Source organism: Balaenoptera borealis, assembly GCF_965194805.1.
Source record: "Balaenoptera borealis genome assembly, chromosome: 17".
Taxonomy (NCBI): Eukaryota; Metazoa; Chordata; class Mammalia; order Artiodactyla; family Balaenopteridae; genus Balaenoptera; species Balaenoptera borealis.
In genome coordinates this window covers 4504268-4529899 of record NC_138876.1, presented here as the reverse complement: position 1 = coordinate 4529899, position 25632 = coordinate 4504268, and the positions used below count along the sequence as shown (strand labels likewise).

The 25632-nt window shown below is 53.7% G+C and overlaps 1 protein-coding gene across 2 annotated transcripts in view; it reads right to left on the bottom strand.

Annotated features, from left to right (window-relative positions):
- Nucleotides 1-3876: 3876 nt before the first annotated feature.
- Nucleotides 3877-25632, bottom strand: part of COL22A1 (collagen type XXII alpha 1 chain) — a 263198-nt gene continuing 241442 nt past the window's right edge. For both annotated transcript variants that reach the window (XM_082364599.1, XM_082364598.1), the window contains 10 exons: nt 24277-24330; nt 19000-19053; nt 17444-17515; nt 17248-17283; nt 16471-16515; nt 13841-14020; nt 12138-12204; nt 9359-9541; nt 7249-7326; nt 3877-5085 (listed from right to left, as the gene is read on the bottom strand). In XM_082364599.1, coding sequence (XP_082220725.1) covers nt 4895-5085; nt 7249-7326; nt 9359-9541; nt 12138-12204; nt 13841-14020; nt 16471-16515; nt 17248-17283; nt 17444-17515; nt 19000-19053; nt 24277-24330 — 960 coding nt within the window. In that variant the 3' untranslated portion in view covers nt 3877-4894. The remainder of the gene's footprint in view (nt 5086-7248; nt 7327-9358; nt 9542-12137; nt 12205-13840; nt 14021-16470; nt 16516-17247; nt 17284-17443; nt 17516-18999; nt 19054-24276; nt 24331-25632) is intronic.

Sequence of the window (25632 nt, the reverse complement as noted above, 5' to 3'; positions counted from 1 at the left end):
ATATCACTGTATCTTTCTGAGTCTCATTTTCCTGTTTGTGAAAAATAAATCAAGGTTTGGGCTACACCAGGGGTTCCCAGATGTGGGAATTATGAACTGGTAGTTGAAAAAACAAATCTTGGGAACCAATATGAAGATATTAGACCAGATCTTAATTTTGACAAGTCGGATTATAAAGAAACATATATACAAATAAGTATTACTCCCCCTGACACACACACAGACACTCCTTCTCTCACAGTATGAGACATTTTAAACCCTAAAAAAATTAGCCAGACCTCAGTCTCAGAATGAAGGATCATCCTTCAAATGTGACGTTTCGGGTTTGCCCTTCTGCCCCGTTCACCCCTCTCTAAGCCTCGGACCCACAGAGCCTGGACCAGAGAATACCCTGCCCTGGACCAGCAGTGGGAACCCCCGGGCTTGACTTTCTAAGGATGCTCCAGGTCCTTGTTTGCAATGCTCCCTCACACTGGAACATCACTGCCTTCTGTGTTTCAAAATGCCCCAGACAGGCTTAAAGTCCACTCTCTCCGGGACCAGAGCCCTCCCTGCCACACCCCCGTGGCCCCAGGCAGCTCCCATCTGGGAGACCAGAGCTACTGATCCCATCCAGAAGCCTACTGAGGAGCTTGTCCGTGGCCCCTTGTGCTGCGGTGTCCGCCTCTGTGGCCAGATGATAGTTCCTGGGGGCAGGAACTGGAACAGAGATGCACTGGAAGTTCCCTGAATCTGCTGGTGTTTCTATGATCTGGAACCCTCCGTCCCACTCTCCACCCACGCTGGGGTTTCTATTCGACCGTCTCAGTTTAACGTTAACGGAAGTGACTTCGGTCTTCCCCTTCACTCACGCGCTGGGGCTTCTTCCACACGTTAGGTGAAACCGAAGCCAAGGGGCTCTCAGGGCCGCGCCGAAGGGAGAAAAGCCCAGTGGTGCTGTCGGGCCCTATCACGGAGCTCTGCACCCCGACACCTAATACGTCACACTCGCCGCACGCGGCCTGGCCCCAACGACGCCTTCAGCATCCGAGGACCCAGGAGGCGGGCTGGGCGTGGACCGTCAACTCAGAGACCGTGAACCCACCCTGACCTCGGCCCCTCCCGTGGGCGGCACGGACACCAGAGCCCCACGCAGTCACCTTGCTGAGGGATGCCCCCCAACTGTGGCTTCTGGGTTTTATATTTAGGGAAACAGTACAACCAAAATGCAGCAGTAACCACCCCTGAAGAGGCTGGGGGAGGAGACCAGACGGGTGCCCGCTGCCACCTGCTGACAAATTCTCAACAGGCCGCGATAAAGAGGAAGAAACAAATATTCTCGACTTGAAAAGGGAGTTCCGATCTCCGAAGCAGAGAGCTGGCAGAGTGTCCTGGAGGACGGTGGGGTGGGGAGAAAGGGATGCCCTGCTGTGTAGACCAACCCCCCCACCTTCTCACCCGAGCTGCCCAGGATGACAGCTGCCTGTGTGGGATGCCCGGATCCCAGCGCCGTGACCTCACGTGAGGCTCCGCAAGGTGGTCGGGTGCGGGTGTGAGGCAAGAACCGGCTCCGGGGGCGGCTCCCTACCCTGCAGGCCGGGCAAGCAGCTTTCACGTGAACCAGCCCCAACCTGGTAACAGCTGAGGGCGGGTGAGGGCGCCCCTACCCTGGTGGTCCCCAGGTACCTGGAAATGGCCCGCTGAGGAGCCCCCAACCAGAGCTGTAGACAGGGATCCTTCATGCCTCTCCCACGTTTGCTGCGAGCACGTGGGGCAGGCCCGTCCCCCTTGAGGCCCCAGGGTCCTTGTCCCCAGAACACCTGCACTGGCTCTGAATCCCGTGTTCGCGAGGGCCCGTCTGCGGAGACCCGTCGCGGTGGGGTTTCCGTGAAGCGGAGCCTGATCCTGGGCCGCGGGCACAGGCTGTTTGGGCGTCTGAGCCGGGAGCGGGGACAGCCATAGCGACGCATCACCGAGCCCGTCCCCCTGCGCACGGTCTGAGCAGCCATACAGGTTGCACTTCAGAATGTTCTCGCCAAAGTAAGGGAGGACAGAGGCCTTTCTCCTGCGGTTCCCATACCCCACTGGCTGAGCGCCACCCCGAGGGGCCGTTAAGTCCCCTGCACCTCTGGGCAAAAAGCCCTCTAGGGCGTTAGAGAGAGCCACAAGGCCAAAAAGCGGAGAAACTCCTCGAGGGATGCTCAAGGTGCACCCCTACCCCCCCACACAGGGCTGCCCACTCCAGGGAAGTGCCGAAGAGATGCAGGGCGAGCATGGAAAGCATAAGCTAGGTGCCCACCGCACAACAGGAGCAGTCTGAACTCCTCCGGCTGGGGGGCACTGGAGCCCACCCGTTTGCACCCCATCTCCTCCTGGCTACTGGCAGGGCCCCTCCAGTAGCCCCCTAGGGCTCTCGGTGGTTTAAAAACACTGCTGTGATGTTTCTTTCAACCTGTGACTGACTTTCTCTAGTTCTCAGGCCAGATGCTATCAGCGTCATCCGCGTGACCAACACATCCACCCTCAGAGCCCCGCCGGAACCAGGCCGCGGTCTTGGAGGCGCTGCCCCGGAGAAGGAGCTGCCCTGTCAAGGCAGATGGAAATCACAGCGCGCTGTCCTCTCGGTCCACTCCCACCCCACACCCCTGCACCTCCCTGCCTATCATTTTCATGTATTTTAAGCTGGAAATTACCAAAATACTCAGTGCTGCTGAGGTAGTAGTCTTTATTTCCAGAAACCCATCAAGCTCTGTGCCTGGAAAGGACTCAGTACAGTCCACGAATTCCCCCAGCTGCCCACAAACGCGGCCACTCCCAAGCCACACGGGGAGCTGGATGACTCCAAGATCCTCAGGGAAGGAGCGCCCCGGCCCCTCTCAATACCCCACCTGAGCGTCTGAGAACCCCAATAATCAAAGAAGTCTGTGGACTCACCCAGATCATTCCTTCTGTTGTATAAAACCCTTCTTCTTGGTCCAGATGATGGACGGCTTAAAATACAGAAGCAAAATGAACTGTGAAGAGAAGAAAGATGCTCAGGGCATCAGAGAACTGGGTTCTACACAAGGCTTTGCGCCCGAGACAGGCTCTCTCTGTGCCTCAGTTTCCCTCTAGACCAGAGCACTGTTCTTCTGACTGTAGGTTGCAACGCACTGGTGGCTCATGGCATCAACTCGTAGGTTGTGATGAGCATCTTTGTAATGAAATAGAATAGTAAACGTTAGAGGGCCTTGTGGTCAGGATAAATATCGTTATCACTAAGCTCTCCTAGTTTTATATTTAGGTATGCATACACTGACGCACAAAGAAATCGTATTCTTGCTGTGGGTCATGGTCAAATTTTTTTTAAGTCACTGGATTAGAGGGTATCTAAGGTCTTTGGGATTGTTTCTTCAAACAGAAAAGGATATTATAATAACGCCCTTGTGTCTTTTACGGTTGTGCGAATAAACTGAGACGGTAGACGTGCAAAGCCAGGAAGGAGGTCGTCTCATCCTGCACCGACAGGCATTGCTTCCCGAGGACCCTGACACCCACTGACCCCCAGATTCAGCTCCAACCAACTGGATGAGAGAAGTAGGTCTTGGATCCTATTTTTAAATTGTGGCAATATTTCTCTACGTATGGAACCTTCCAACATCTTTGGATGTCTGTACTCCGGGTTCCTAAATTGATTAGAGGCATCTAGCACACAGGTGATAAAAAGGAGGTGCTGGATAAGTACGCTGCCCAGGAACCGGCACGGTCACGCGCACTAGCTCACCCACGTGTGCATTCAGCACGGGGACTGGACCATGGCTCTGGGCTGGGCCCCCCGGGGAAAACGATGCAACCCCGGCCTCGAGGGCTTTACGCGGGGCAGATGCTGGCGATAAGAAAGGAATCGTCACGGGAAACTGAAGAGAAGGAAACTTGGATTTATTGAGCACCTGTTCAAGCTGGGCATGTCATTTACACACACACACTCGATGCCATTTATTTCAGAGCCAGAAGCTGGAGGCACACATTTCCCAGCTCTGGCCAGCACCCCGGCCAATTGCCCACCATCAGGAAAACACATGGGAGTGGTCTCTGGACCCCCTTATTTCAAAATTAGAGTGAAACCAACAGTGAGGGGCAGGGGGGAGTTCTGTCCACGGCTCAGAAGCCAAATTAACACACAGGGCCTACTCTTTCCACACCGGCTCCCGCATTTTTGGTGCAGACGTGGGATTCCAGGAAGCTGCTGCCAGCCACGCGACAGTGTTTCACTTCCGCAGGTTTGAAACACTGAGGCGCTGAGTTGGCTCCCAGAGGAGGGATCCTGTGCTCTTCTGCGTGCACTTTCCATCAGGAGGAGAGAATGTTCTTCATGTCTGCAAACTCCTTCTCTTCCTGCTTTACTTATCTCTCCTGGGAAGTAGCGACTGGTGGATAATTTCTCCCTGGGCGACCTCTGGGCACAATCAAGAATAGAAGCCCATTGCCTCATTTTCTTAAAGTTTCCTTTTGAGGAAAGAGGTAAGTTTGGCAAGTGTCTGGTCGGGGTTTATAGCACCGAGAGTTTCCTTAAAACTGGCAGCTACGCTTCAAATGGGGGCTGTCAGAAGAACGAGAAACAAACAATCCCCTGCCCCACGAATCAAGTTTTCCCAACTTGAGAGGAGAGGGGAAAAACTCGAAAAGCATTACCATATGAAATAATAATAATAATTAACAACAACAACAATAATAATAATAATCTGACCGACCGGCAGCATCTGTTGGTTTTAATAATGTTGAGGTCTCTCAAGAAAATAAGACAAAAACAAATGATAAAAGAAAGAAAGAAAAAAAAAAACCACAAGGCTGAAATGTCTCAAGACCTCTGCTTCCCATCGGGCTCTGCGTTCAAGTTTCAGAAATCCACCGCCGTCTCCTGGCATTCGGGACTCTTCTAGGGGCCCTTCACATTACCAGGTCGAGCAGCAGCGAGGCTGGCGAAGTAGGCACACTGGGAGGGGTCACACTGGCCAGGGGGGCCGGGGGGTCCTGGGGGGCCAGGGTGTCCAGCTGGTCCTGTCTCCCCTTGAGGACCGGGACCCCCGGGCAGCCCATCTTTAGCATAGCCAGGTTCCCCGGGTTGACCTGGCCCAAGGAGCAAAAGAGACAGAAGGTGGTTCAAGTTTGTTCTGCAGCAAATGAGCCCTGATCTCGCTACTTCCATTCAGTATGAACTGAAGACTCAACAACCTCAGAACACCCCATGGTCTGGGCGCCCTGCCTGGAGAGATCAGAATGGTCCACACGGACACCAGGTAGCAGGAAATGTGGACACCTTGCTTTGCAGGAAAAGGGTTGCCTTAACGGTTTGGATTAGGACAGTAATCAGGGTGCCAGAGGAGAGAAATACACAAGGGGAGAGGGAGGCCAGGTAGGGAATGCATCCTCTGTTACAAGGAAAAGAGAAACCAGACTGTCTGTGTCTGGTTCTAGGAGACGCATCTGAGTTGGGACACCAAGTCCTCCCCATTAACCATCAGCCGCAATTCATGTATCCTTGGAGATACCTAGCCACATTCCATTAGCCAATATCTAAATGGTGCCATTTATTCTGTAGTTTCTAGGCTTTATCTATATGTTAAATTTGAACCACATACATGGACTACATTAAACTACTCTGCAAATCAGAGTCAAAGACAATGTAAGTAGGAAGTAAGTAACTGACAGCCCAAAATTTAGATCCAGAAAATACTACCTAAGACAAATTTTCTTTTTTTGTTGGTTAAATCTTTTTTTTTCTTTAACTTTTAATTTCATATTGGAGTACAGTTGATTAACAATGTTGTGTTAGTTTCAGGTATAGAGCAAAGTGATTCAGTTATACATATACGTGTATCCTTTTTTAAATTCTCTTCCCATTTAGGTTGTTTACTTGAAACAAACTTCCATGCCTCCATTTATTAAGCATCATAATGTCATAGGTAATCGATCTCCCTTTTTGCTTTGGCAACTGGGAAGCTCAGTGCTAAGTGTCGTAGTTAACCTTAACAGTGATATTCTTCCTTAAGTCTTAGTAATCACCTTGTTACAAAATCTGAGTCCCTCCATAAAATAAACAAAAAGTAAACTTTTCCCTTTAAATGATCTTTGGACATTGCATGAATTCTGTTCATGCTTTAGTAGCAGTTATTTAATCTATTGTATTCATGCCTCGACTGAGTTTTGAGCCAGCAGTGTTGTTCATTCCTTCAGGTGGGAAACACTGAAATCTAGTCATTATCTCAGCCTCACGTTGGTAAAATTATCTCCCCCATCACAATGCTTTCTGTTTGGCCTTGTAATCTTTATTTGGAATTGCCTTATTTTTAAAATATTCTTAATATTTTAAGCTATTGAAAAGTAGGCAAGCTATCACAGATATGTATAACGTATGTCTTGTTATCTTCTCTCATGAGAATAACAATACATTTCCACCATAGGAACTTTGGAAAATCAAGAAGATATAAGTACTAAAAATAAAATGACCTGCAGACCTAATATTCAGAAATGACCACGGGGAATCATATAAAGTAAAATTAAATAAAAATAGAAGCCTTAATGAGGTGGAGTTTGATAACAATTCAGTCTGAGTTCTTCCACACCTCATCTTGGCATGCGATACTGCTGTGTTCTAGAGTTAGTCCCATACAGCCATTAGATAGGGTGGCCAGCTTGTTCAGGTTTTAAAGCTCAAAGGGCCATGTCCCAGGAACCCCACAGCCCCAGAAAGGCCAGGATGGCTGGCCACCCTGCCATGTGGCCAGCGTTCTCCAAAATGTGTTCTGAGAACAGTGACAGGGTATTAAATTACATAGTGAAAGAAAAAGCATTCTACATTCAAGTGAGCTTGCAAAATGTTGGTTTAACTGAAATAAACATTATTTTTTTATGCAAGGTCCCTTAGCACTGCACCAAAGAAGTTAATTTGTACTAGGAACGTCTGAAAGAGAAGCACGGTTCCCAGCACTGTCCTGACTTATTTAAGGCCAAATCAGTTTTCTTCAGGACCATTTCACAGGACTTTTAATTCACGGGATACACCTCAGGAACTCATGGGATATACTACAGTTTGCACAGTGAGCCAAGAAGCTGACGTTTTAGAAAGATGTAATAAAACAAATCTGGGTTCCGCCTCGTCAGTAGTTAAGCCAGCCCTTTCTCCCAGCCGCTCCCAAGGCCCCTGGCGATGCAGCGGGGAGGGCCGCCCCGTGCGGCTCACTCCCTGCTGGAGGGCCCCCCCCAACCTGCGAGCCCGGCGCCCGCTCCTACCTGGGATCCCGGCAGGCCCCACCTGGCCTCGGAGGCCAACTCCAGGTTCACCTGGGTCACCTTTGGCTCCTCGCTCACCTGGTGAGAGAAACATGCAGCTTTGATGGTAGAGACCCAGGATGGTGGCAGAGAGAGGGAGCCCCGCCATGCGGGGGGCAGGGCCAGCACTGCTGGTGTGCTTTCCACGGCTCGCATGCCCCTCACGCTCGGACCCCTAGCTCCCGTTCACACACACACACACTCAAGCACACACTCGCACCCCTAGCTCCCGTTCACACACTCACACGCACACTCAAGCACACACTTGCATTCAGAAAGACACCCATGTGAACACCAAAATAATTGGACACTCCCTCTAAACATTTGCTCAAATACACATATATACACGTAAACCTTCACTCAAGTGCGTAACTACCCAATTACACATACGCGTACGTACATTCGCACATATTTTAGCAAAAATATGCATACACTGATGAACACATCAAACACAGGCACCCAAATGTTCACACCCACACTCTCTTGTATACAAACACATATTTCCATACACATCCACTCACATATGCCTACTCTTCACCATGTTCTAAAAGCATTTTACTTGAATCTTTATCAAGGAGGAGCTGGGTGATAAACAAACCTGCATGTACATAAGACACAGCTCTACTCTCAAGAAGCTTGAATTCTAATAAGACAGATGAAGCAGGGCACAAAGAACATTCTAATGTGAAGCAGAGTCAGATAAGTCCTAATAATCACAGGAATTTAAAATCCTAATAGATGTTCAGAAGAAAGAGGGTCCATTCCCCCGGGAGGATATTTGAGATTATATTTGGGTTAATACTACACAAACTTGATTAAACTGCCTCTCTCAACTTTTTTTTCATCATTCCTTTTTTGCTATGTTGCTTCCAGAATATTTCCTGTATGCAACATATGATATTTTCTTTTGTAATCCAAATTGAAATTTTGCTAGTTCATGGAGATTTTAGGCCACTCTTATTTATTGTTATGATTACTACATTTGGTCAGTCTTTTGTCATAGTCTGATGTTTTCTATGCTTTATGTTTTCTTGTTGACATTGATTTCATGTATTTTGTTTTACGAACCAAAAGAAGTAGGACTTGGACACACACTTAACAAAAAGTTCAGTAGGAGAAACATTACAAGGAATAAATCAATGAATAAAGAATTAAGAGGGAATTCCCTGGTGGTCCAGTGGTTAGGACTCTGAGCTTTTGCTGCCTAGGGCGTGGGTTCAATCCCTGGTCGGGGAACTAAGATCCCACAAACCTTGCAGCAACCAAAAAAAAAAAAAAAGAATTAAGGAATGGAAGATTGAAAGAGGAAGATGTTAGGGGCATGCATTCCCCCCACCTCAGTCACCAAGTGGCAGCTGAGATCACAGCACCTCAGTCACCAAGTGGCAGCTGAGATCACAGCACCGCTTCTTCCCCACCCCATGCTTATTCCTTGCCAGAGAGAAAGGCTGAATGATCAGGTTGGTGAGTTTGGGCTCATGCCCTTTCCTGCCCTTTCACATCTGTCTGCCTGCAAAGAGAGTGCCTTCCGACCTGCTTCCACAGTGCGCTGTGTTAAGTGGGGCAGGCGCTGCCCCTTGAAGGAGAGACTCCCTGTTGCCGGGAGCAGCTGCGTCCAGGTGAGGCACCTCTCTGAGGGCAGGAGAGCTGGCAGTCATGTCCAGCTTCAGCTCAAACCACTTGATTCACACGTAGAGCTGGTGTTTAACGCCCATTTGCCTGGAGATTAAATGTCTTATTCCTCACTGACTTCCCAGCTCGAAAGGGGAAAAAGAGGGCATTTTGTGCTACTCCCTGGCACTTGAGCAGTGGAGATGGAGAGAGAAAAGACAGTAGGAGGAAACAGACTCAGTCCTCCCGGCAGAAGCATCATTTTGCAAAAATGTCAAGTATGCAACCCTCTTCTGCATAGGAAGAAATTACGTGATGCCACAATGCAGGGTGTCGGCAGGCTGTAGGGGAGAAGAACAGGCTGAATCATGCATGTTCAGTGGCACGCGTGCCACGCACCCTGGTTCCTTCTCAGCCCTCGTGTCGTGTACAAAGCACACCTTCCTGGGTCCTCACTCACCTTTGGGACCTATGGGCCCAGAGGGTCCCTCCAGACCCCCCTGCCCAGGCCGTCCTGGCTCCCCCATGGGGCCTGCCCGACCTGGAAGCCCATCTTTTCCAGGGGGCCCTGGGGGCCCGGGTCTGCCTTGAGAGGCCTTGGTGTGCGCTGAGGGCATCTGGGCCAGGAGGTAGGCGAGTTTGGCTGTGGAGTAGGAAAAACAGAGAGACATTTCATGAAGGAGGGATAAAGGACCAAAGACAGGATGGCAGCTCACTGCCAAGCTCAGCCCCGGGGAGACAGTAAGAGCTGCAGAGCAAGAGCAAGAGCAACGACATCAAGAGCGCACTGCACGGCACCTGTACACACAGCCACGGCCTCTGGAGCCACGCGGCCTGGGCCGGGGTCCCAAGGCAGCCACCGCCGGCTGCATGGCCCTGGGCGAGCTACTTGACCTCTCTTAGCCTTCGTTGTCTCTTCTGCAAAATGGATGCAATGAAATAACCGCCACCCCACTGGGCTGGTGTGAGGACGGAGCAGATGAGACAAGGCGTTGAAAACTGCTCCTGGAACAAGCTAAGTTCTGCGTGGACATCGCGGCTGTGATCGAGGCGCCACTGACGGCAGTAATAGCAGCAGCAGAAGTTGCTGTTGTAACTGTCAGTTTGGGGAAACTGAGGCCGGTGGGGGTGGGTGGGATTTAAGTGGCTTACACAGAGCAGCTTAGGGACTACTCCTCTCTAAGCGTTGAGTTCCTCATCTATAAATGAGGGGCTGGGTATGACATCACTAACGATCCTTAGGCGTCTGAAACATGAAGATTACAGAATTGATTCAAAACCCCCAGAGGTCCAACTGCCGGCCGCCACGCCCTTCTTCTGCACTGGGCATACAGAGCCCACCCGAGGGCCACCAACGGCTTCTGCTTTGTTGGCCATACGGTCCAGACAATCAGGCCAAGCCCTTCATCTTGCAGGGGGTGTGACCCAGCCCAGAGAGGCATGCTGACACCCTCCCGGTACCTTGGTGGCAGAACCAAGGCAGAGTCGGGGGGCTTCTGACAGCCCGCTGGGCTGGCTTCCCACGGCAGCTCCTCCCCGGCGTCTCATGCACGGGCGCGGGAGGGTTGTGCTCTAGCGCTGAGAGCTGGCCTCACGCTTCACTTCTCTGAGCCTTGATTCTCTCATCTTGAAAGTGGAGCTGATGTTTCCTCCTCAAAAGATTATTTGGAAGAAAGGACTCAGCCCAGCAGACGCTCCAGTTAAACTAGTTCAAAACAGGGCTTGTCTCTGCCCAAGGGCTGGACACTCCTCACAGGCGGAGGCCCTTCCTGTCACCGATTAATCCAACCCTCGGAAGGCAGAACGTGGGGACCGCCACGCGGGAGCCCTCAGGACCCACCCCGCCGGGTGGGAGTCACCGTGCCAGCCTTTGGTTTCCTTTCCACCAACCCCAGCTCTGTGCTGTCCACTCCGGGGCATCGTCTTTGGTTCTCCTGCGTAGGGGGACAGACCATGCTCACCTGGGCACCCCAAGAGGGCAGGAAAGAGGGTCATCTTGTTCGGTGCTGTGTCCCCTACCCCACTTAGAGTCTGGCATGTGCCAGGTGCAGAATAACTGTCTGAGACACCACCCCATGAATAAACACGTCCTTCCCATTTGTCCATCCGTGCCTGGGAATAGCAGTGGGTTTCCGATCTTCCTTACTACAGAGTTGTCTGTGACTTTCTTCCCCTAACAGTTTCCCACACAGAGGGCAGTGGGGATGGTCACTGGTTGAGAGAACGTGATGGTTAAGAGCCTGGATTCTGCAGCTCGGTTGCCTGCATGCAAACCCTGGTCAGACACTTCCCAGCTCTTCGGCCTCAGTTAAGTTCCTTAGCCTCTCTGATCCTAACAATCATACACGCCTCACAGGCTCACCGAGGCTTCCACGAGTTAACATGTGTGAGTGCTGAGGACTCCACCCGACATAGGGCCGGCCCTGCATGCTGGTGTTATTACTATTACCTTCCCATCTCTCTCCCTTCCTGAGCACCTGCTGTGTATGGGGCTCAGGCAAGACTGAGATTTCACAGTAAATCCAGTGCGGTAGGATTAAGAGGATTCTAGTTCCTTGAAAGCACTGTGTGTTCAGGCCCCCCTCAGGGTCTCTGCACATGCTGTTCCAAAGGCCTGGGATCTTGTCCTTGCTTTCAGCTCACATGGCCCCTCCTCCAGGAAGCCCTTCCTCACCTGTCCGCACCCTGAGCTATCCTAGGTACTTTCATCCATCCTCTTCAACACCCCCTGTGCCAAATTAAACCGCAGGAATTTCTCACTGTACTGAAGCCGCCTTGTCTGTTTATATCTCTGTCTCTTCCCCGGGCTGTGAGTTCTAAGAGGCCCATTGCAGGCCTGTCGAAGCTGCTTCCTCATTAGATATACAACTGAGTGCACAGAAGAAATGATCATGAGAAGCTTGTTCTGTAGATGGTGAGCTTCCTAGAGGTAATCAAGCAGTGGCAATTCAAGCTTCCCTGAAGAGAAGCTTGGAGCAGGATCTGTGCCAGATGAGGCTGGCTGGAGCCTGCAAGGTGTGCCTCGACCCTGATTGCTACTGGAGCTGCTCTTGGGCTGCCTTTTCCAACCAGGCTGCAGAAGTCCTGAAGGACTGCTTCCTGGGGCTCTTAAAAGCACCCAGGACCCGACCTACAGGGCTATGATAAAGCCCAGGTACTCACTTTCCAGCTGCTTCCTGGGGCTCTTAAAAGCACCCAGGACCCGACCTACAGGGCTGTGATAAAGCCCAGCTACTCACTTTCCAGCTGCTTCTCCACTTCTTCTCGGATGAGCCGCCGCAGGATGTCCATGGATGGAGACTCCCCCTAGGAGGGAGGGAAGGCGGAGTTGTTCATCTTCCCAGGAACCCTCGCCTCCTGAGACCTCCGATGGCTCGGGAAGCCACGACAGTCACAGCTCCCTACACCACAGCTCCCTAGTTCAATCCCTTTTACACCCAGAACCACCTCCCCGCTCCCCGCCATGCAGGCGGCGTTATCCCGTCATGTATGGTGACCTGGACCCCTTTCTCTCTGAGGCCCCCGCTCCCCCTCCTTCCTGCACAAACCCCTTCCCCAGCTCTGGACCCGGGAGGTCTGCTCTGAATCTCTCCCTGCCAAAGCGCCGTCTTCCTGCAGGACCCGCTCACAGGCTGCCTCCTGCGTGAAATCGTGTTTGATTTCCTCCCACTGGTCACTTGGCTGCTCTGGTCCCCAGGGTCTGGCTTGCCCTGCTCTGGTCACAGAAACCGATGGGTCAGGGGTCAGAGAAGGCGGGCGCCACCTCCAGGTGCCCATGGCGACGTGCGATTCTTAGACAGATCCACGAGCAGACCTGCTGCCGCAGTGGGCTCCCCCCTCGTCATCAGAGCCCTTCGGGGCGGTGTCCACCCCCAAGGCTGGGGGCTTTACTGTGCTCATCTCCGCAGCCCCAGCGTCTGGCACAGCGTGAGATGGGCTCCGTGCCCTTATTCTCTTGTTTGCCTTTCTGGCCAATAATCTTTTAGGTTAGTCCCAGAATGTCCACCACTACCCACAGCAGCAGGAGAACTTGGCAAAGACTCGGAGGAGGGGTGGGGGGCTTCTGGAAGCCCACTGAGTCCGCCAGCACCCACACCTGGCCGAGGGACAGGATCTGGCTGCCTGGCCTCTTTCACGGTGGTGGAAGCTCAGGCTGGCCACGGGCGCCCTGGCAGGGACAGTGACACAGAACCTCAGAGCAGGTGGGGGCACTGAAGACCATGTAAGCCTGTGCTCTGAGGAACCGGAGGGTCCCCCGCGGGCCACGCAGGCTGCAGAGGCGGGGTGGGGAGGTCACGGGGACCTGGCAACCAGCCCCCACTGACACGTCCACCAAGCTCTGCCTTTATCTCTCTACAGCCAGCGTGTGCCGATGCTACAAGTCTGTGAAAAATCAGAGATCTGCCACGAGAATACAGTATGTTCAAAGAAAAAAAACTGCTCTAAACAAGCCTTTCCTTTTACATTTGGGAAAAGCTAGACCCAAAGGGAAGAACGAGTACCCCAGACAGGCAGACAGGAGAGAGGCAGAGCCGGGCACGGGATGGACAGCCAGCCGTCCCCGCGGGAAGCTCTGGTCACTGAGATCTGGCTGCATCTTCTCAGTGGCCTGCGGTACCGGGTCCTGGGGCAGAAGGGCGCGACAGCCCGAGGAGTGGAGCCTCGGGGATGCAGCACACTGAGAGAGAGGGACTACTCTGGAGCCCTTCGTAAGCCATGCGTGTTATCTCCTTCAACCATCACAGCGGACCGTCGGGAGGGAGGTTCTCCTCTCCCCTTTTGGCAGATGCGGAAGGGCAGGCTCAGGGAGGAGAAGTAACCTGCCCCGGGTCACGCAGGTTCCTGGGATCTGTAACCTGGTCCCTCTGAAGCCCACACACCTCGCGGGCTTCCCCTTCAGCCCCAAGGAGCCCCAAGTCTGAGGCATCGCCAATATCCTTACCCTCAGTCCTGGAAATCCTGGCTGGCCCGGGGGCCCCGGCGGCCCGGCCGGCCCGTTCTCCCCAGGTAGTCCCTGGGGGCCCATTAGGCCTGTGTGACCTTTGTGGCCTGGGATCCCAGGGTCTCCAGGCTGGCCCTTCCCACCGGGGGGTCCTTTGTCACCTTTGATGCCAGGATCTCCCTAGGGGAGGAAAGAAGTGCTTCAGTGAGCAAAGGCCTAGGAGGTGCCCCCAGGCCAGACAAGACGTGCGGCTGCAGGAGGGACTCTCCCGGCCCTTTGCCTCCTCAGCGGTGGAAAGGGGACCTCGGCCCTGGCAGGCCCATGACTCAAGTCTGATGGCACAGACCAGGACACGAGGGCCCAGAGAGACAAAGCTACCTGCCCACATCACACTGGTGGTCTGCAGAGGACAAGACACGAGCTCTGATTTCCAAATCCCAATCCCGTGCTCTGTCCCCGTAGCGCAGCTCCACCTGCCTGGCTAGAGAAGGCCAGCCGCTGAGCCCGACTGCCGGAGCTGCTGGCCCACTTCAGGCCCAGTTTTGTTCTCCGTCAGCTGGAGGGATGGTGGCGCTCGTCAGCCAGAGGTGTCTCACCCGCAGGGAATCTGCCCCCTCCTCTCAGCCCTAGGGGGCCCGCAGAGAATGACACTGCCTGGGACCGCTTTCTCCCCATCGCTGGCCCGAGGACTGAAGTCCTGGATCAATGATCTGGGAGCCATGGCAACCACCGGACGGTCCATTCCTCTGCCCTATCTGCTACTGGGTGTCTGACCGGCCAGCCTCAGTGGTCGGAGAGTCTGAAAATACGGCGGCCACGCTAACAGCCTCAGGGTGTAAAAACTCCACCGCTTGGAGGCAGCAGAGGGGGGGAAACAGCAAGAAAAAGACGAGCCACAGATGGTAACCGGACATGGGACACGGCTATGGGCGTGACCTAGAGCCACGGAAAAGGAAGACGGTGCAGTTATGAGACCATCTGCCACATACACGCATGAAAAACGAAAAACGAAAAGAGCAAAACAGTGGAAAAAGTCTGATATGTTGCCGGGGATCTAGTAATACGCATGTTGACACGCACACCCCACGTGGTTCTGCGCGCACGGACTAGGGCAAGATACAGAGGACGTGTACAGCGACCGACCTGGGCAGGGGACGGGGACCAGAGGGCCCGGTGGAAGGGCACCTAGTCGTCACTGCAGCCACTTTTCTGCAATTTGTATTGTTTAACTACGTGTCTGTATTGCTTTTTCAACAATAACAGAAAGGGCAGTGAATTAAAAAAGGCATTTAGCCAGATTTGAGGGGGTCACCTAAATTTCTCGAAGGTGATGCATTTCATGGGGACATTGCCATCCGTGGGTGATCTCAAGTTTAGGGGTCTAGGAGAGTCCTGGTGCTTCGTGCACCTCAATGCCAAGGCTTGTGGTATGGCATTTCCTATTCTTTAAACGTCTCAACCTCCCTTTGCCGTGGGAGGACTTGTCCCACATTTCAAATGTTCTCTGGAGTCCAAGGCACGGGGAACCTGACCGCTATCTGGCAACGTTCCACGAAACAGGGGAAGGCAACTTAACCAGGGAAGGCAACTCGCCATTATTGACTCGGTATTCGAGAAGATTCTATGTACTGATTCGGTATTCCAGAAGATTCATACTTGCCGTCTGAATTCCCCGGCTCCCAACCAAAACCCCAGCCACGCCCCACACGCAGCAGCTCCCCGGGGAGAGCTGGCCAGCTGCTGGGTGGCAAGACCCTCAGTGCCTTCCCCGCTACAGCCCCTCCCCCGGCTCCACGCTCAGGAACCAGCAGCCATGGGAAGGAAAGTCACTGGGAAGGGAGGAGGGAGAGAGATCTGGGGGGGTGAGAATCCCTGACACTCTCTGCTTCCATTTTGCTCCGGCCTGCAGGCAAAGCCAGCTCCTAACCCATCCAACGTGCGAGGAAAGCAGAGAGAAATTCTTTGCAGGACCACGGGAAACAAACGGAGGGTCGGAGTGGGGTGGCGGTGCCGTCCGTGTCGGGCAACAGTGGGACGGAGTGACGGCTGACCAAGTGCAGGACTCCGGGCAGAGGAGATGTCTAATTTCCCTGGAGGGAACAGCAGCTGTCAGCGGTGAGAGAACACCCCCTCCCCTCACCGGCGTTTTTTCCAAAAAAAAAAAAAAAAAAAAAAAAGTGATTTTTTTTTTTTTTCCTGTTGTTTTTTGGAGGAATGCAATGTAAAGAAAGGCTTTCTGAGCGCAGCGCCAAGGCGATTCATTATGGGAAAATCTGTTCCCTTGTCACCTCCAGGAACAAATCTGGCTCCTGGCAAATTGGCACTTTGGGCTCCAAGCGTGTCACACACAGGCGTTCGCACACGGAGAGGAGAGACGGAAATCTGTCAAAGTCTGGGCATGCTTGCCTTTGAATTCGTAATTGCGATGACTTTACTCCTTAAAATAACAACCAAAAAACCATGACAAAAGCCAACATCACTGACTACAACCTCGGGAAAAGCCTCCCGCTGGGGGTTCACAAATTTCCGGGGGGGGGGGGGAAGAGAGAACAGAGAAGCCACCACAGGAGCCGCTCCCCAGGCCAGGCTGCTTCCTAAAGCCTTGGACACAGTCCCCCTGCCCCACTTACCCTTTCTCCTCTGGGTCCCGGCTCTCCCGGCTTCCCAGGGGCGCCCTGCAATGAAACCAAAGGAAGGTGGTCACTCAACCAGGGCCATCCCATCTGCGCGGGCATCTCTCTCCGCCCTTCTCGGTTCTTCTCGGAGCCTGTGTGCTGAGGGCAAGGTGTCCTGGAGAAGGCAGGTCCTCCAAGAGTCCTGCTCCGGCCCTGGTCACGCCCTCCCGCTGTCCACACGCCGGTCACCCTGGCCTTGTGGCTCCTGAAACGTGCCTTCCCATGCCTGCCCCCGCTCATCCTGAGGTCTGGAGGTGCCCAGGGCTGGAGCATCTCTGTTGACAGAGCCAGGGGAGGACAGAGCCGAGGCTTGAACTAGAAACTGACATGATCTCACGTTTGTCCTACGAAGGCCACTGTGGCTGGTGAGTGGGGAGGGAGTGGGGAGGGAGTGGGGAGGGAGTGGGGCAGGGGGCAGGCCGGACACAAGGAAGCCAGTTAGGAGGTCACTGCAAACGTCCAGGTGAGAGATGATGACGGTCTGGGTCGTAACACGATGGCACCCCTGGACCAGCTCCCTAACTGGTGGGCCCTACGCAAAGTGAAAATGTGGACCCTAGTTCAGAAAGCATTAGGATTTCCAGACAGCAACAGCAGAACACAGAAGCAAGTGTGGGAGCCCTGCTAGGCCCAGGGCCCCATGAGACAGCACGTGTCACCCGCCCATGAAGTGAGCCTGTGTCTCCCACAGGAAAGGTCACGAAGAGGAGAAGAGGGGTGCACGGTACTTGCCTCCTTGCCTGGGACTCCCTTCTCTCCCGGCTCACCCTACGACACAGAACAAAATATCAGTGAGCTCTGCTGCATCGGCACGTTGCAGATAACACGACTGTCTTTAAAACAGACATTTTCACCCAAGTCACGCTCCAGCAGAGACAGCGATCAATGGCCCAGCCGGGGATATGCCCCAACAGGGTTCTATGCTCACCTGCGGCCCACTGGGACCCAGGAAGCCAGGGAGCCCTGGGCTGCCGTCTTCTCCTCTGGTTCCCTTCTGGCCCTGCAGAGGGAAAGCAGGTCATTAATTCTTCAAGGTCAAGTGCCAATTCAAGAAGATTCAGAAACCTCGTAACCCCTCTGTACTCTGAAGGCCTGGCACGTGAACAAAACAGAAGACGACCCCTTTCCTGTAACGGAGGGGCTGGGTTAGGGAGAGACAGGGGGTACTGTGAATACCCCATGGGGTGCGGGAGAATCTCCTGTAAACAGTCAACGGCTCTCCCATTCAAAGCGACAGAAACAAACTGGGACAAGCATTTAACAAAACACCTTGCTGTGTATGCGGCCCCTCCAAGTAACCTCCTGAAGAGGCAGTGTCCCTCTTCCCCACCGGCCAGCAAGTCCTACGGTCCGGCAGGCTCGCTTCTGGGGAAAGGTGTTCGGGAATTTCAGTTTTAACCTTTCTCGGCAGCCACCATATGCGGGTCAGCTCTTCTGGGGTCAGCTCTGCACTGGGGACGGATCAGCCTCAGGACCCAATCCCGTCCTGTCTGTGACGTCTCAGCAGAGGTGACAAGACTCCCACAGCGGTTCCTAAGGAACGTCACTACGTGTGCTGAGGAGTTAGATGCCTTAACACGGCTGTCCCTGGTCCAACAGGAAGATGGGGTTCTATCAGGACCACCAGGCCCTGTTTGCCTGGGAATGATGGGTTTCCCAGGATGCAGGATTTTCAGTGCTACAACCAGGAAGCTTCCTGGGAAATCAAGACTGACTGGTCACCCTCATTTCCACAGTGACAACAGTCAGCTGGCCAGACTGTTCTGCCCATTACCCCACGCATCTGTCGCTTGAACAACACACCATAAATGTGGCCTTCTCAACAGGGCTGCCAATTTTACCAAATAAATATACGGTGAGGCTGGGCTGGGAGGAGACTAGCGGACAGGCTTTCACTTATCCACCCCTAGACCCCATCAAGGACCAATCTTCCCCACCACGTCTCCCCATCTACCAGACCTGAACCCCAAATCCCGAACCTGCTACCCAGTGACCAGGACTCTGCTGATTACTCATGCCACCCTCTTTCTACTACCTACCCGTTGTTAGCTCTCGTTATCACCTCCTCACCAGCAGGAGGACCCTCTTCAGCCGAACCTGTGTTACACGCGTCCCCATGATGCACCCTTACCCTGTCTGAGATGCTAAGGGTCGGTCAGCCTGACCTTGTCCTTCCATCATCTAAAAACATCAATCAACTACCATGCAACCTTATTACACATTTGTTTTTTAGTCTTCAATAGTTTTGTCCTGTTGGATGTCTATGGTTGTAGACAACAGAGAGCCAAGTGCATAATCATGTGTATTTTAAACTTTGAGAGACATCCTTCGCAGTTCCTCTTGCCTCCAGCCTATTCCTGCCAGCCAAACACCGTATTTTCCCACCGAGGCTTCTGGAAACAGGGACCAGACAGTCTGTGATGTACACCACACACCCTTTCAAAGCCTGCCCTGATTCCATCACAGCAGTGGGACAGTACTCACGGGCTGGCCTGGAGTGCCGTGGTCTCCTGGAGATCCAGGCGATCCGTTCTTACCCTGGTGGAAGAAACAGAAGACAGGATTCTGCCAGGATGCTCTGCCAGGACCTCACAGAGCAGGACAGTGGAACAGAGAGACTGCTGGGTGCGGAGGGCCTGCTTTCACACATAGAGCTGTTACTCAGAGCAGCGTGGCTCCAAGCCATCACTTAGAGGATGTTTCTCGGCTTGTAAAAGGAGCTTGGGATATTTAACTCGTAATAAATAATAAGTAATTAAATGAGTTCATGTGCATGAAAAATCCTGGGTGGGTGATTGATGCCCAGGCACAGTAAAGAATCATGACCACATCGTTCACTTATCCGTTCATCCTCCCCACTCAGATGCTGACTTAAGGAACAAACAAAAGTGCTCACATCACCGTGGGCTGTTCTCAGCTTGGAATGCATGCCCCTACCCTTATCCCATCCTCCTCCTCCATGATGGTCACCACGGGGTTGAACAGATGAAGATATCGAGACACAGAAAAGTGGCTGGTGCAGAATCACACGGCTACTGGGTGGAAGGTCCACTCACTCCAGATTCCAGGACAGACTCACATCCATAACACTCTCTAACTTGATGGGTATTTTGCGCCCATTTGTAATTTGAATAAATACATTTAACCAGTAAGATCCTTGGTAGCATAAAAATCAGAAAGTTCGAGAATGCTCCTAAGCTACAGACAAATTCCTAGTAAGCCCAAAACCCACAGGGCAGCTTCAGCCGAGCTGGTCACGCCACCGCCCTCACTTTCCTCCCGCTCAGGACCTTCCCCACCAGACGGCTGTGTCTTTCGCTGGTTCTCTTCCCTGCCTTGTCTGTGTCCACGCCCAGCATCTGGCACGTGTCACCCACACACAGGAGGCGGGCGCTCTGCTAGATGAATGAACCAAGAACGTCACAGGAGACCATGCTGCATTGATCCCTGAACCACCAGGCGCCAACATCCTATAACCTGTGAAGCACACGTTTACAGATGAGTTGGCTTCCTGGAAACAGGTGACAGTAAAAAGTCGCTAACACTGCCGGGTGCTTCCTACGTGCCAGGCTTCACACGCATTAACTCACTCACTGCTCACGACAGAGCAGACGTCGCCATTTTACAAATGGGGAAACTGAGGCACAGAAATGCTGAACAACCTTCCTGAGATAGAAAGGAAGGGGCTGAGGTTTGAACCCTGGCGGCACCGCCCCCACCCCATGTTCATTAAAGGTATGGCTTGCTGGGGATCATAAACAGTGACCATAAACAGGGCTTCCTCCTTGTGCCTAAAACGTGCACGTGTGATCGTGGGTGATTCACGTGCCTCATCTCACCAGACCCTGCAGGAACCGTGCAGCGTGCACGGATGCCTTTACATCACAGATGAGGAAACCGAGGGTCGGAGAAAGCACAGGACCTGCCTGGGATCGCGGGGCTAGGGAGTGCTGAAATCGGACAGGCCTGTCGGTGTCTGTGACCGCGTGTGACGTCCGACCAGGCACAGTGGCGCTGCCCTGCACCTCCCCGCACCCACCCAGCAGCCCATCTGCGTCCCGCTAAAAATATGCGCTCTGGCTCATCCCGATGGCAATTATATCTCTCCTCCTCCTCCCTCTGGTCCTCTGTTCGCCTAGAGAATAAGGGCCAAGACACATTAACACACGGTGCCAACACAGGCGGCCGTGCACAGAGGGAGGGGCGGCTCTGGGCAGCCAACTGTCACCTGTCGGTTTGCTAGAGGCCGACTGGGGCTGAGACCTGCTCCCTCCTGGGCCACAGGCCTCCTCACGTCCCATTTGTCCTCATGAAGCCCCTTCGGTGTCTGTGCCACTCAGAAATGGAGGCCACAGCTTTCCCTCCCCAACGGCCCTGAGCTCCAAACTCCTGCCCACTCCTTCCCACCAGGTGACCTTCCTGCCAAGGGACTCTAGCACACACGGGCCAGGCGGGCTCAAGCTGCAGGCTCTTGGACCAGACTGCTGAGTCCAAATGCTGGCTCTGTCGCTCACCTGCTGTGTGGCCTTGGGAAGGCACTCGACCTCCCTGCGCCTCCTTCTCTCCTCTGTGGGCAGGACGGTCAGAGTGCCTGGCCCAGGGTTTGGGGAGCTCAGGCAGTGAATTATGTCAATGGACTGGACTCCGCCCACACTTCCTGGAGGCCCTCCACACGCACTCAGGGTCTGGTTCAAGGCCATGTGAACTGGCTGAGGTGGCCAGGAACCTCCTCTTCACTCAGGAAAGCATGTCGGCTCCAGGTGAGTGAGAGTGATTGTCAGGGAAATAACCTGGAACCTGGTAGTACGTGTCCAAGAACACACGCATTTGGGAAACTTTAGCAGCTGACTGCTGGTTACGGATGCCTTGGGAGGTTCCTCAGGATTGAGGGGAGCAAGTTAGAAAACCACAAACCTGCCTTTGGGGGCCTCAGGCCTTCAGGGCCAAGCCCGCCTCCTGCAGGCTGTGCCCGAGGCTGTCCGCGGCCTCACCTGGGCTGCCACCGGCCTCCTGTCCTGCCGCACTCACTGTTCCCAAACGCCGCTCCCCTCCCCCTCCCTGTGCCCTCGCACGCATCTGCATTCATCGGGGTTTACTCTGCGCCCTCTCGGAGGGAGGCCAGAGCCAAGAGCCAGACGCCCCCTCCAGAAAGAGGGCCGCGCGAGGCCGGGTGATGGTCACCTCCCGGGCGCACTCTGAGTGCTGGACACTGTCCTGTCGCTTCACTGGATTAACTCGCCGGTGCTCACAACTTCCCCCACTTTACAGATGAGGAAACTGAGGCCTGGAGAGGTGAAGAAACACCCAGTGCACGTGACAAGCAGGAGGACAGCCAGGAACCGAGCCCAGGGGGCTTCACTCCAGCCAGAGCCCAGATGTGGAAGCCGCTCCTTGGTGGGGCTCCGGAGCGGGGCTTCTCCACCTTTCTGCCGTCAGTGCTCCCGCCCAGGTGCCCACTCACAGTTCTTCCCTACCTGCTCCATTTGAATTTAACGCCACCGCTATACCGTGTATCTACTTCTGTTCCATATGCATATCTGTGCTTGACACTAAAAAGTAGGAGCTTTTGGCACCCCAAAAACCAACATTTTCCCCCTTGGGGCAAAAGCACCCACACTGGGGACGCACGCCCCAGAGGGCCTGGGCTTTGGGGTTTTTGTCACGGCCGAGGGGCCCAGCTGGGGGCCGGTCTCCTGCGTGTGCCTACGGGGATGGCGTGATGCCCCCAGGGGGTCCCCGGGTTGACCTCACTCAGTGGGAGAATGGATACAGGGCACCGGCCAGCTCCTCGCTCTGCGCTGAACCCACTGCCTGCTCGCTGAATGCACAAACACCACTTCCTAGGAAGAGCACAGGGCATGTCAGACAGTGAGCTGCTGCTGGAGAGTAGAAAGTATGAAGCCAAGCGGGTGGGCACCCCTGAGCAGGGACGCTACCCTGAGGCGACGGAGAAGCGGCCAGGCCCCCAGTGCACTCGGCTTCCATCACTATGCAGACCACAGGCGGGTTGCCTGCCCAGAGGACGGGAGGCCCAGGACAGCACAGGGCCACCGGGCGGCACAGGCCCCGCGCCCTGATCAGAAGGCTGTCCGCGCCCGTCCTCTGGCCCCTGGGGATCACAGACCGCGGGCACGGAGGGCACCCTGAACCCTCACAGACCGCCGACTCAGGATGGGGGGCTGGATGTGAGTCATTGTGGCCCCATTAGGGAAGAGTGGGGCTCCACCTGGTGAGTCAAACACATGTGACCTGCCCCCCACGTTCCTTCCGTAGGAGCCTGAAGACAAAGCTCACGGCCACGGCCACGAGAGGTGGAGAACATCGGATATGATGTCAGAAAGTCCTGGGTTTAAATCCCCCCCGGAAGCTCTTGCCAGCTGTGTAACCTAGACCCAGGAAGCCCATATATCTATCTGCCTTACAGGTTTACTCACTCATTCATTGATTCCATTACTCATTCAAAATATACGCACATGCACACAAGCTACGCAAAATAAGCAAGTTGCAAAGATGAAGTGTGTAAGAAGCATGCATTCTGTCTATATGCTAGTAGGTGTATTGAAAATATTTTCAAAGATACACAAAATGCTATTAACAGTGGCTCCCTCTGGAGTGTGGGATGAGGGGATAAAGAGGGAGTTTTCTCTTTACTTTGTAACATTCCATCCTGTATGAGTCCTCGCACCATTATCATGGGTCACATTTATGCTCATATGTACAGGCACATATTATACACTACAACAGCCCCTATGATAAGGGCCCTGGGTTAAATGGGATAAGGCAGGTGCTTCTTTTGGCACAGAACCGGGAATGTAAGTATCTATCTTCTACATCCCTCTCCCATATTCGCTCAGGCTGCTCTTGGATAAGAGAAAGATTAACTTAAGTACATGTACGGGCAGAGATAATATTCAAAATGTTTATTAACCACATGGCGTGTTATGAGTTAAATTGTGTCCTCCCACCGCCAATCCATATGTTGAAGTCTTAATCCTCAGTATGTCAGAACATGAACTTATTTGGAAATAGGGTCCTTGCATACATAATTAATTAAGATGAGGTCATACTGGAGTAGGATGGGCCCCTTATCCAATATGACTGGTGTCTTTATAAAAAGGGGACATTTGGACCAGAGACACGTCCTCAGGGAGAATACCATGTGAAGATGAGGGCAGAGGCTGGGGTGATGCTTCCACGAGCCAAGGATGCCAGAGATTGCTTGCAAACCACCAGAGGCTAAGAGAGGCCTTCTGAGGGACGATTCTCCCTCACAGCCCTCAGAAGGAACCGATTCTGCTGGCATCTTGATCTTGGACTCCTAGCTTACAGAACAGTGAGACAATAAATGTCTTGGATTTCTAGCCTCCATACCTGAGAGACAATAAATTTCCGTTGTTTAAGCCACTGCGCTGTGGTTCTTTGCAATGACAGCTCTAGTGAACTCATACAGAGCATGCCCTGAACGCCAGAATGCCCTAAAGCTAGAGCATGATTGGAGGGGAAGTCCTACAGCACTCCTGCCATGCCGAGTGGCACCTTTTAAGTTTCCGGGTTGTGGGTAGGCGGTCCCAGAAAAGAGCCTGGAGAGTGTGCCCTAGGCCACTCGGGGGGCTTAGGGCAATGGCTATTTACCAACTGCTAAGACATCCTGTCATTTGTTTAACAACACATAGGGCTGTACCAGGATGAACCAACCAAATATTACCATGGTAGCAGGCCCTGCCAAAGCATGGAGCAGGTTAGTCTCAAAGCAGAACTCACCGGTAAGCCCCTCAGTCCTCGGGGACCCTGTGGCCCTGTGGGTCCAATGTCACCCTGGAACAGAGAGAGATCACATTATCCAGAGTTGCCGCGTGAAGACGGCAGAGACACAGTTTCAAATGTGGACCAAACTTCACCCAGTTACCCAAGAGGACCAACAAATGGTGCCCAAGCCGTCTCATCATCAGTCACCAGTTATTCTGAATACGGACAAACTCACTTCCTGCAGCTGAATAAATCCCTGTCCCCACAGGGATTTCGGGGGGCTCCATCTGGAACTAAGGCAGGTAACAGGGAAGAGAACTTCTCTTGGTGTCCTCTCCCTGAGTCACTGGACAGTCACCTGGGGCCACTCCTGCCTCAGTCCTCACAGTAAGAAAAACTCCACCTGGAGGGTGTAGAGAACCTTCCAGGGTGCCAAGCAGTGGGGATTCGCCGCCACCACCTACGTGGTCTTCCAGGCACACTCCTGACAGGGCTGTAATTCTCCCCGTGTAATGAATGAAAAAAACAGAAGCTTGGCCATGCTCCTACGCAAATTAGACTGTAGAACACCCCAGAAGATGGAGTTTTTAAATTACAAGTCAGAGAGCTGAGAAGGGGGGAAGAAGGCATGTGCACCACGGGCTGGCATCCTGGGCTCCTGTCCCAGCTGCAGCCTGACCTCCTGGGAGAGCTGAATCCCAACCACCCCCCTGCCTGGGGAGCTCCCCTCGTGCCCTGTGCTGTAAACTGAAGTGAGCGGGGTTGGCAAGACCAGGATGCTCAAGTTGCCCTTCAGCACCTGAGAGGCACCTTTGGGGGATAGGCTGGGGCGAGGCCTCGCTTGGGGTCAGTGCAGCTCTTCTGCTTTGAACTCAGTGCAGGGCCTGCTCACAGTAGGCTGGGGTTGGTGACATGGGTCCCCCTGCTCAGGAAAAGCACAAGAACGAGATCGGATTTCTGCTAAGACCCTTCCCTGCTCCATCGTCTCATGACAACAGGTCAGCCAAGGAGACAACACAGGACAAGAACCAAGGGGCAGAGGGCACTTCGCCAGGGGTTAAAGGCAGGTCCTGAAGGATGCAAGGGGGCGGGCATGGGGCCGCCTTGGACCTGAGGACCGTGTGCCCGTGCTCCTGGCCCAGCACCCACTCCCGGGAGGCCAAGCTGTGTCCTCACGTGTCAGATGGCCCTGCAGGCTGTCACGTCCCAAGGCCAGTGCCCTGTGGGGATGCGGAGCTGGCAGATCTGGACTCCACACTGCTTCCTCCTGCCTCTGACTCTGTGTGACCATGAGGAAGTCTCCTGACCTCTCTGGGTCTTAGTTTTTCTATTCGTACGACTGGGGTAAAAGATGGTTCGTCCCACCCTGAC